The sequence below is a fragment of the Monopterus albus genome, unplaced genomic scaffold (genome assembly GCF_001952655.1).
Source record: "Monopterus albus unplaced genomic scaffold, M_albus_1.0 scaffold313.1, whole genome shotgun sequence".
Classification (NCBI taxonomy): domain Eukaryota; kingdom Metazoa; phylum Chordata; class Actinopteri; order Synbranchiformes; family Synbranchidae; genus Monopterus; species Monopterus albus.
In genome coordinates, this window is record NW_018128193.1 from 179,154 (window position 1) to 189,821 (window position 10,668).

At 39.3% G+C, this 10,668-nt stretch overlaps 1 protein-coding gene across 1 annotated transcript; it reads left to right on the forward strand.

Annotated features, from left to right (window-relative positions):
• Positions 1 to 1,456: 1,456 nt before the first annotated feature.
• Positions 1,457 to 7,340, forward strand: LOC109973959 (coagulation factor XI-like). Its single transcript, XM_020623873.1, has 10 exons — positions 1,457 to 1,613; positions 2,345 to 2,427; positions 2,547 to 2,703; positions 2,840 to 2,949; positions 3,058 to 3,220; positions 3,913 to 4,034; positions 4,131 to 4,263; positions 4,532 to 4,641; positions 6,785 to 6,944; positions 7,155 to 7,340. The coding sequence occupies exons 1-10, from the start codon at positions 1,540 to 1,542 to the stop codon at positions 7,261 to 7,263; spliced, it is 1,221 nt and encodes a 406-aa protein (XP_020479529.1). The 5' UTR covers positions 1,457 to 1,539; the 3' UTR covers positions 7,264 to 7,340.
• The last annotated feature ends 3,328 nt before the right edge of the window (positions 7,341 to 10,668 follow it).

Here is a 10,668-nt window from a genome sequence, read left to right on the forward strand (position 1 = left end):
GGGCTGCACAGCATCCACACAATAATAATAATAAAGACCAGTACAACATAGTATGGATGCTGAATCAGCATCTATACAATAAAAATAAATAAATAATAGGATAACAATAGTGTGGTTGCTTTGCATCCACACAATAATAATAAATAATACGATAACATAGTAGGGATGCTGAATCAGCATCCATACAATAATAATAATAATAAATAAGAGGATAACAATAGTGTTGTATTGATGCTGAAAAGCATCCATACAATAAAGAAGAGGAAAACATAGTGTGGATGCTACAGCGTCCACACAATAACAAAGAATAGGATAACATAGTGTGGTTAGTTAGCATCCACACAATAAAGAATAGGATAACATAGTATGGTTACTTCGCATCCACACAATAAAGAATACGATAACATAGTATGGTTGCTTTACATCCAAACAAATAAAGAACAGGAGAGCATAGTGTGGATGCTTTACAGCATCCACACAATCAAGTATAAAAAAATCTTTCATTACTCTACTGCAATGTCACAGTTTTGACAGCAGAGGCTACTAAACTCAAATTCACCACTGCTGTTTGTATACCTGTTTGGGTTAGCTTTAGACCCCAAGACTTGGGAGTAGATTCTGAAGCATGAAGTTTGTTTCCCCATTTATAACAACACTGAAGTTGGCTTTCAGCTTGCAGATTCCAATTTGGCAGTAAAGGGGAGCTTAAGAGACGATACAGGCCAATGTTTGTTCTGTGTTTTCTCCTCTTGGTGGTGACTAGATTTTCAAGGAGAGAGTACAAATACTCCTTCAAACATAGTTACAGATTTGTGAAACAGCAAAAAGGACAAAGGGGATGCTTTCATCCCAGTCCCTCTAGACAGTGTTTGTGCAACACTGATTTTAAAGTTTGAAGAAATCTCTTGACTGACTGAGGAAGACAAGTTCTACACATCTTCTGATCAATCCCCATTATATAAAGCTATGGGTGGTTGTGGGCAGGCCCGAGGTAGTAAAGAATTTTGTTAAAGCTTTAACAACTACCCTAGCAATGATAGTATTTATGGAACCACCTCAGGGGAAATCTTTACAGAGAACAGTGTTGGTAGATCTTCTAATTACTGTAAATATTTGGCCAACTATGATTTTAATTTGTTTTTGTATATTTTTGTTTTGTATAAAATCATGGAACATGTTGTCAGAGACACCAGATGCATAGAGCACAGTGGAAATACTGTTGTGCTGCCAGATTCATTCTGCTGTCTCCTATCAATTCACATACACCTCCTGATCTCATCAGCAGCAGTGAAATGAAAAACACATATGGACTTTGGAGTAAAATTATTGATACATGCAACTATATATATTTTTATGGATATGTTTATTTAGAGGATTGAAAAGGAGGAAGAACAAGCAGCTAGGAGGGGCTGCAGCAGAGATAGGTGGCAGTTTTATTCTGTAGCTCACACAGAGAAGGGAGAAAGGGGTTATTGTGAAAGTATTATGAAATGTATTCAAGTTAGAAATTGCCACTAGACCATTGGAAAACAGCCCCCAATGACAGGAATTGTTTACAGAATTTGCGCAATAGAGTTCTGTACAAGCCTGACTGAGAGAGCAGAGGACACAAGGTAAATGCACACTAAACACACACAGAGTGATGCAATATACCTAATTTCTTTGTAAATAGATATTTTTGCTTCATTGTTGTTACAAATGTTACAAGTGTTAAAGCCTTAGATGGGACTGTCTTTAAAATTTAAATTGAATCAACTGTTGTTAGAAAGTCAAAGTTGATTTGAGCTCTGGCCAATCACTAAAACTGAGCTATGACTCATCTGTACAGGCAGGTAGGAAGTCATTATAATGCATGTTTCACGCTGAATTGTAAGTTAGCTCTCCTGTAGGCTCACTTAACAAATGTCAGTTCTATATAATCTATCTTTAAGGCTTGTTTTATTTCATTATGATTCATTCCACTAGCTGCAGGGGCCATGGTGAACCAATCACTGAACTCCTTTTTTTCACAAACTGAACATAAAAACGTGGTGGGGGTATCTTCTCTTCTATGATAAATTTCACCCTCACACTCTATCATGCTGGCTTCTGCTCTGGTTCTGTTATATAGCTACTAATATCACAAGACAGCTTTTCATCTTGACGATAAATATCATCACATTTTAATATTGCAAGATCTCATGGCATGAAATTTCATCATAACCCTATGTGTCAACAATCAGTTGCATAAACAAATCAAATGTCCAAATGCTGGGGTTACAAAACGGTCTATTGGCCAACCTGCAGTTGAGAAACCAACCCCTTGACTACAGCTGTGCTTCAGAGATCATACCTTCTTCTGCAGAATATCAGCAGAAACTGACAAGATGGAAACCCATTTGATTTTGGTGGGTCTGCTCTGCCTCTGCAGTCTCTCTTTTAGTCAAGGTAATCAACACACTTTAAATTGTGTTTACTGTACAGGAAAGTGGCTAACTATGTGTGGGCACATGTTTTACTGCCTTTTTCCTCATTTGCATATGGTAATAGTAGTTTAATTTCTTCAGAATGTAATCGAGAGCTTCTGGAGAATGTGGATTTCCCCGGAACGGACATTACATTCCTCCACTCTCCCGATGTGGAGCACTGTCAGCTGCTGTGCACCCAACACCCTTCCTGCCTCTTCTTCACCTTTGTTCGACCTGACTGGACCAGAGATAACAGGTATGACAGTGACAGAAACTCAGTCTAAGTAATACTTGTGAAGAATAATGCATTATATATAAAATACTTTCACAAAAGAAGGCACTACATAGTGTAAATGAAAAAGAAGACTCAAGAACACAAAAATTACCCTCAGGCACTTCTACTGCTACCTCAAGTCCACTCCCTCGGGACAACCCAGTATCCAGACTGGACTACAGGGTGTCACCTCTGGGTTTTCTCTGAAACCCTGCATCTCAGACCTGGGTAAGCATACAACCACTTTAAGACATTGCAAAACCATTTATTACTTAATGAAGTATGGTCATGCTGTGTATAACTCTCCATGTTTGCATTGGGTGTTCTGTCTGCCAGATCTTTGTCTGTCTAAGGTGTACCAGAATGTAGACTTCAATGGGGCAGACTACAAATTTTTGTTCACAGCTGACTATGAAGAATGTCAGAGGGTCTGCACACATGACAATGGGTGTCAATTTTTTACTTTTACAAACGAGGAGTTTGGACTAAAAGAAATCAGGTAGGGCTTCTGTGGATTCTTAAGTAATGTCACTATTTGAGATGAATCTCAGTGGGGAAAGAGATACTCATCTTCATAAAGGTATTCAGTGAAAGAGAGGACAAACAAATAGTATAAAGCCTTAATCCCTTGCTGCTATTTGTGAAAATGTAACTTGTTAACAGTAAATTCCATTGGTTAATGTTTATGTATTGCAAATTCATTAACTTGCAAAATTCAGGTCAACAAGCATTAGGAGCACCAAGGTAGATAAATGTGGATGAATGGCTTTGACCTTTTGCAATTATTTGAAAACTGACAGTGTAGCAATTAACAGGATAAATTGGGGGAGAGGGTATGAGGGATATCATACGCAACGAAGGTCCACCTTGCACATTGAACCGAGGATGTCACAGTTTTGTGATAATCATTAAGGCGGGAGGATGTGCAAAATGGACTCTTTTACAGGGTATTTATTTCTCCTCCATAAACTAAATAAAAATGGCCAAAACATCAGACTTTTAGTCACCAGCAATTGTCAATCTCCAAAAATCCTAGGTCCTATGTTTCCTACAATTCATCTTTCAAACCTCCAAGGCCACAGTTTGTCTCCAAGCCCAAGCTGAGATAACCCTGATGATCTCACAGTAACATTGTACAATATGACTGTCTTCACAGTGTGAATAAAGATGTCATTTGTTGTTGTGTTCTAGGTATAGGTGCCACCTTAAATTCAGTTGGACAATACCAAGGACTCCAGTTGTTCAAAGAAAGAACAATGTAGTATCTGGATTCTCCCACAAAATGCATTTAACATTTGAAACATTTGAGTCAGGTATGCAAACAGTCATAGCAAAAGCTGTGGAATTACAAAAACATCTTGCAGGTTGTTATGTATGCTCTCTTATTATATTACCTGTGTTTTGTACAGAATGTCAGCACAGATTATTTCCAAATACTGACATCCCAGGACATGACTTCGAGACCCTGCAGGCTGCCTCTCCTGAATACTGTCTGGCACTGTGCTCTGCTCATCCAACGTGTACCTTCTTCTCTTACCACAGGTACTGTGTGTTTCACAAGTGTTTTCAAGGTGGCATTTTACTCTCTCTTATATGGCAGGAAGACATTTGTCCTGTATGACAATACAACAAGTAATTACAAAATGCAAAATATATCAGCCTATTTGTTGTCCTTGCAGCAGTGTTTTAACTGTCCTAATGTCCTAACGTTTGGTTTCCCTTTCATTCATACCTATTCTTGAATTTATGTTATCTCAAAATTTAGACATAATTTGATCAAGGCTCCATTTTCTTTCTCTTTTATTTGTAGTAATGACTTCAAATGTTACCTGAAGAATAATCCAAATGAAATGATGACCACAGCCAAACAAGGAGTAACATCTGGGATATCAACATATTTCTGTCAGCTAGATCATCAAAGTATGTACCACTAACCAACACCAAAAACTATAAGGAAAGCCACACTTACAATAAACCAAAAACCTTCTAAGCTAATTTAGGGCTAGGGATCAATTAACTCACTAGTTTAATGTCCAGTGTTTTTTTCAGCCATGCAAGCAGCATTGTCTATTTGTCAACTGGTCAGCAGGTCTATCAGGTTTTCACAGTCGAAATATCTTAAATTCTGCCAAGTGGTTGGCTAAACCTTTCTACAGATATCCAAAATGATGCATTCTAATGACTTTGGTAACCCTTTTATTAAATGCCAACATTATTCAGTCATTTCAGAAACTTTGATAAACAAAGCTTCACCCATTTTCCCCCAATGTTAATATTGCCTATGTAGATAAGTGGTGAACGCTTTACAATAGAATCATCTTTAAAGGCCAAGTATGTTTGAACATACAAGGAGTTTGACTTGGGTACAGAGACTCTCAATGTGTTTGTAGGCAACAGGAAATAGAAAATAACAATTAAAGCAAACAAAAAAGAAACAATGAAAAATAAACAATAATAAAACGTGTGCATTCACAAATAGGAAAAGAATGTAAGAAAAAGTATTTATAAGTAGAAAAAAAAATTCCCCACTCGCCCTCACTTGGAAATTTTATCACATGCTCTCCAGTTAAAATGACATGGTATCCATGTATATTTAGTAGCTCAAGACAATTTTGCTTTAAACCTATTTGACAGTGAACTGTAAGTATTTTAGATGCTGCTATGCACAAGTTGAAAAACTGCTGGAAATATTTAAAACTGAACTTTATGCTTCCGGTAGCAAAACTGGCATATTAAATCATGTCACCTGGCTGTATTGTCTCTCTATGCAACACAGTCACGTTCGCTTCTTTTACTTACTTGTCAGTAAGTGAACTGGTATGTAATTGCATGCGTGTTGAGCATTATAAGAACATGATGAAAATTCTGCAATTAAAGCAAACAAAGTTCAAAATTCCCCACTCGCCCCCCACTTTAGGGCGGTCTTATTCCTTACTTCAAGCTCGGGTCCTCTACCAGAGGCCTGGGAGCTTGAGGGTCCTGCTCAGTATCTTAGCTGTTCCTAGCACTGCACTCTTCTAGACAGAGATCTCAGATGTTGTTCCTAGAATGTGTTGGCGCCACTCTCCCAGTTTGGAGGTCACAGCCCCCAGTGTTCCTATTACCACGGGGACCACTTGTGCCTTCACCTTCCACATCTTTTCTAGCTCTTCTTTCAGCCTTTGGTATTTCTTTGGTATCACTTCATCAGAGTGATGGCACAGGGCAAGAACACAAAAAGCAGCAATCTGCAGAAATCTTCTCTGACCTCCTTTTGAGGTGTACAGGTCCTTCACTACAGGGCCAGCTGTTTAACCTCCCATCTGTACACAGACTTTTCACAGTCTCTGATGAGGCCAATGACCGTTGAACCATTTGCGAACTTCAGGAGTATAACAGAGGGGGTCCTCTGAGGTGCAGTCGCTGGTGTAGTGGGAGAACAGCAGCATGGTGTTGAACACCAAGCTGAAGTCCACAAAGAGGACGCATGCACATATCCCCAGGGAGTCCAGGTGTTGCAGGTTGTAATGCAGTGGCATGCTGACTGCATCATCCACTGACCTGTTTGCCTGGTAGGCAAACTGCAGGACATCCAGCAGGGGGTCTACAATGTCCTTCAGGTGGGCCAACACCAGTCCCTCAAAGGACTTCATAACTCAGGGCGACAAGGCTGTGGTCATTCAATGTGCTGATAGAAGGTTTCTGGGGGTCGGAATAATGTGGAGCATTTGTAGCGGGAGGGGACTTCACACAGCTCCAGTGATCTTTTGAAGATCTACTGAAGATGGGGGCCAAGTGATAAGCTCAGAATTTCAAGCAAGAGGGGGTCACACCGTCTGGGCCTGGTTCCCTCCTGATCTTTTGTTTTTTAAAAAGGCCATGCACATCCTTTTCACAGATCTTCAGAGGTGGTGGTGGGGATTTTATTTTTGGCATTTATGTAATCTAATATTACACAGACTGGAATTATTTAGCACATACAATTGTTTCTCTACTGTATCTGTCCTTTCAGCTTAATGTTAGTGAAGTGTTTCTTTGGTTTAACCAGCAGCAGTAGTTTAACTCTGTCTCTCTCTGCTAACAGACTGGGTTAAGGTGGCTTATGAAAGCGTAGACTTCACCAGTTCTGACATTCGCTTTGAGCTGATGGATGATGCAGACACGTGTCAGAGGACCTGCTCTGCAGATCCTAAATGCCTGTTCTATACTTATGTCAAGGAAACCTGCTCTGACCCTTCCCAAAGGTACAGTGTTCTTTGTACATGTATGCAACCCTGCATAAACATAAACACAAATATTGCCAACTTTTTGGAAATAAAATTGTACCAGTATTCAGTACCTGAAAATCACATAGCATTGAACTTGATCATTAATCAGACACTACTGTAGCTCCACTATAAGATTTGATGGCAACTCTATTTGTGTGATTAAAGATGCTGTGTTTTGTGTGCTAGGCGCCGCTGCTATCTCAAGCGTGTCATCACCATACCTGCTCCTCCTAGAGTTGTCAAACTGAACAATACTGTGTCCGGCTTCCACCTGAGGAACTGTCCAGCTGTGTGATCAGCACACTTAATTATCTGCAACTTAACCTACAAAAGGTTTCTGTGTAAACAAGGCCAATAAAAGAAAAAGATTGTTCCCAGCCTGTTCTGTTCATTTGAAAGCAACTATTTACAGATTCATATTTTAGCCCACTTTTAATAGAGACATTTGTACAGAGATACAATACAGGTACTTCTACTTGATGAAATATTTAGCTGTGGGGAATAAAAGTTCACATAAAGCAATGCTACTCAACAGTTCTAGCCTCGAGGTGCCTACATAGCTTACAAACTCACTTTTTAGTGTATTGTCTACTAATTCAGTCTTGTTTGAAATGAATTTGTTAATAATCATTTAGTTTTTTATTTTTCTGTAGTACACATTTATTCCAGTTAGTGCAGTTTCACATCACATACTGATTTCATAAATATGTTTACATCAAAATAGGTGTTATTATAATTTCAAGTTGTTGCTACCAGGTGTTGGACAGGCTGTTGTAGAAGTATGTTTAGACCAGCAGATGGCAGAAGCAGACAATTGCTTTGCATTGTAACAATTCAGAGACAGAGATTACAGATGTCAATCAAACTTTTGAAAAGAATGTGGGATCCTGTCTATCAGAAAACTAGTGATCCACTGAAAAATGTAGGTGAAAAATATGACACAACAATCAGGACACTTGAACTTTTAAAAGCTTTCCTTTGAATTACTCAATGTGAAATTACTCTGAGAAACATTTTTGTAACCTGTCCATGCAGATTCTCAGTCATCCAGGTCATAGTAAGCTGAAAAAACTTAGAAAAATCAACTGGACTAGGTTTTTAGGTCGAAGACGTTCCACTTCTCATCGAAGAGGCTTCATCAGTTCTGCCCGACTGGCATTGAGTCAGAGATATTTATCCCTTTTTGTAAACTTTTTAACTGTTGTACTTTTGGAAGGTATGTGATGTGCAGCAGATTGCATCTACTGAACAAACAGCAGCCAAATCAAACTGGTTATTGGTATAAATAAAAATCAAGATGTGTGCTAGTTTGCAGAAGCACTTAACTCAGACTTCTTTAGCTTAATGATTTTAAGGAGTTTATCATCACTTGCTTTGCAAATAATAGATATAATACTGAATTCTCAGCCCCCCTGCATGTTACTTTGTTATTACACATCAGTCAGCTGGACTGTAGTTATGGCCAGCCAGTGACTGAAGGTGTCAACAGGCAGTGGTGCTGTATGTGGCAATACTGCTGCACCTTTTTATGTCCTGTTTTATTGATTCGATTGGTCTTTAAGTAAGGTTCACTGGAAGCAACAGGTGAGATCTGCACAGTGCCAAAAACAAATCCCAGAGAAGCATTAAAACCCTCTTCAAAACATCAATTGCTATCTCATCACATAATACAAAAACAGTAGAAAAAATCAATGAAAATTTTAATATTACATCTTCATCAGTGTCTCGGGAAAGCTCTGGTTTCCCACACATTCATAGGTCAGAACATGGTTACCTGACCTCCACATCTCATCACATGACACAAGGCTGTCTATATCAAACCTCGTAATAAAAAAGGAAGGGATAAACATTTAATTATAAGAGGATGCCACACCCTAGTACAAAGCAAAAAAAGGAGTAGTAAAAACACAATGAGACCAAAAATAACAGAACCCTATGCAGGTTATATTCATCATAATTACATATGTGTGAAAATAAATCTTCTGTAAAACAAGTCTAGCAATAAACATCTGTATGTCACATGCTTATTTTAGGTACTAGTTAAAAAAGGTTTCTGTTAAACAACCTTCAACTAAGTCAAATAAATCTAATCAGCACCTTTACTGTAGGATTTAACAACAAATGTGGAAAATTAAATTACAATGATCAACACTTTTTAAAACTTTATAAATATAGAAAACATCAAACATTCAATATTTTTAATTTATGGTAATACAATAGTTATCATTTAGCAGTGGTGCAAGAAACACTCAGATCATTTACTCAAGTAAAAGATGCCAAAAACTCACTAAATGTCATCAATCAGTCATACACATAGTTCATATATGCAAATGTGGAGAATAAAAAGCAGCTCTTTGGTCGCAGTTGCAGAACCCTCTCTTTCACTGCTGCTGTGCTTGATAAGTTCATCTAACATCACATGGTGAAAATTATCTAAATGTGTGTATGTGTTTCTTTTCCCAGTTTATAATGTAGTACTGAACTTCTAGAGAATGTGGATTTCCCAGGAACAGAAGAAAAATGTCTCTGCTCTCCTAATACAGTATAGAACACCATCAGCTGCCATGCACCCAGAGCCATTCTGCCTCTTCTACTCTCACACATACAGAGACAGATGTTCAAATCAAACTTTGCACTTTTAATCAAATAAAAGATTCTACACTAATGTATGGATGCGTTTTTTCACCCATCATGGGAGAAATGTTCGCCCACGTTCTGATTTTAGACTGATTTGTTCTCTCCTGCCCTCTTAGCTGCTGAACACTCCTCTTTTCCTCATTCAGCTTGAACCACAGTGTACACCCTTGCTTCACATACACATTCACAAACACACAGCACTTCCCTCCTTTCTCCATCATTCCCTTCCCTCCTTCCTCTCTGCTCCCTCCAGCCTCCCCTTTCCGTGGGAAACCCAGTGCAGTGTGGCTGTGGTTGTCCTTCCTGGAAGCTGTGGTGGTGACTCTGGCTCCTCTACTCAGAGGCTAGAATAGTGCCAGCCAGCCTATGTTTGTGTGTTGTCTGTGTGTGTGCACACGCATCCTCCACAAACATTCTACCACCATACCGTCTGTCCCACCACCAGCCAGCCTCGCACGAGGGCCACGCCGCCACTGCGGTTCAGTCCTGACGCCAGCCCTGAAGATTCACATTACACACAAGACATGTCTGCACACAACACCACACAAACAAAACACTCAGCAAGGCAGAGACAAACACACACACACAGGGCAGCAAACACATGAGACTGGCTTAAGCACACGCTAGCACACTCACTCAAATAAACAATATGCACTTTGCGGAACACACATTTTTGGACCACAGACCACAGACATTGCCTCCTGAAGTAGATCAAAGGGTCCTCCGGCAGTAAACACACAAAAAGCTCTTCTCTGCTCTTTGATTCCAGCAGAGCTGTTTTAGTGAAGCACAGCATAATTATGCTGATCTTCTTGAGAAACCACTTATTACAACTGTCATTCCTCATTGTTCCTAAGTCTCTTGTGCACCCTATTAATGTTGGCCCGCTCTCCGCAATTCACGTTATTTCTCTTCCTGTCCTTTTAAACCTTCAGTCCTTCTCACCCCAACCACCCCCTGTGCCCTGACTCTTTTCCACCCTGTTATTGAACATCTATACTGAATCAGCACCCAACCACAGCCCTTCAGATGTTTTTCTTTCTTTTCCCCTCTCTCAGCCTCT

Coding starts and splice junctions, on each gene's coding strand:
- LOC109973959 (XM_020623873.1), top strand. CDS start 1,540: ATGACAGGAATTGTTTACAGAATTTGCGCAATAGAGTTCTGTACAAGC. Junction 2,950..3,057: donor ACCCTGCATCTCAGACCTGG/GTAAGCATACAA, acceptor TCTGTCTGCCAG/ATCTTTGTCTGTCTAAGGTG. Junction 4,035..4,130: donor ATTTGAAACATTTGAGTCAG/GTATGCAAACAG, acceptor TGTTTTGTACAG/AATGTCAGCACAGATTATTT.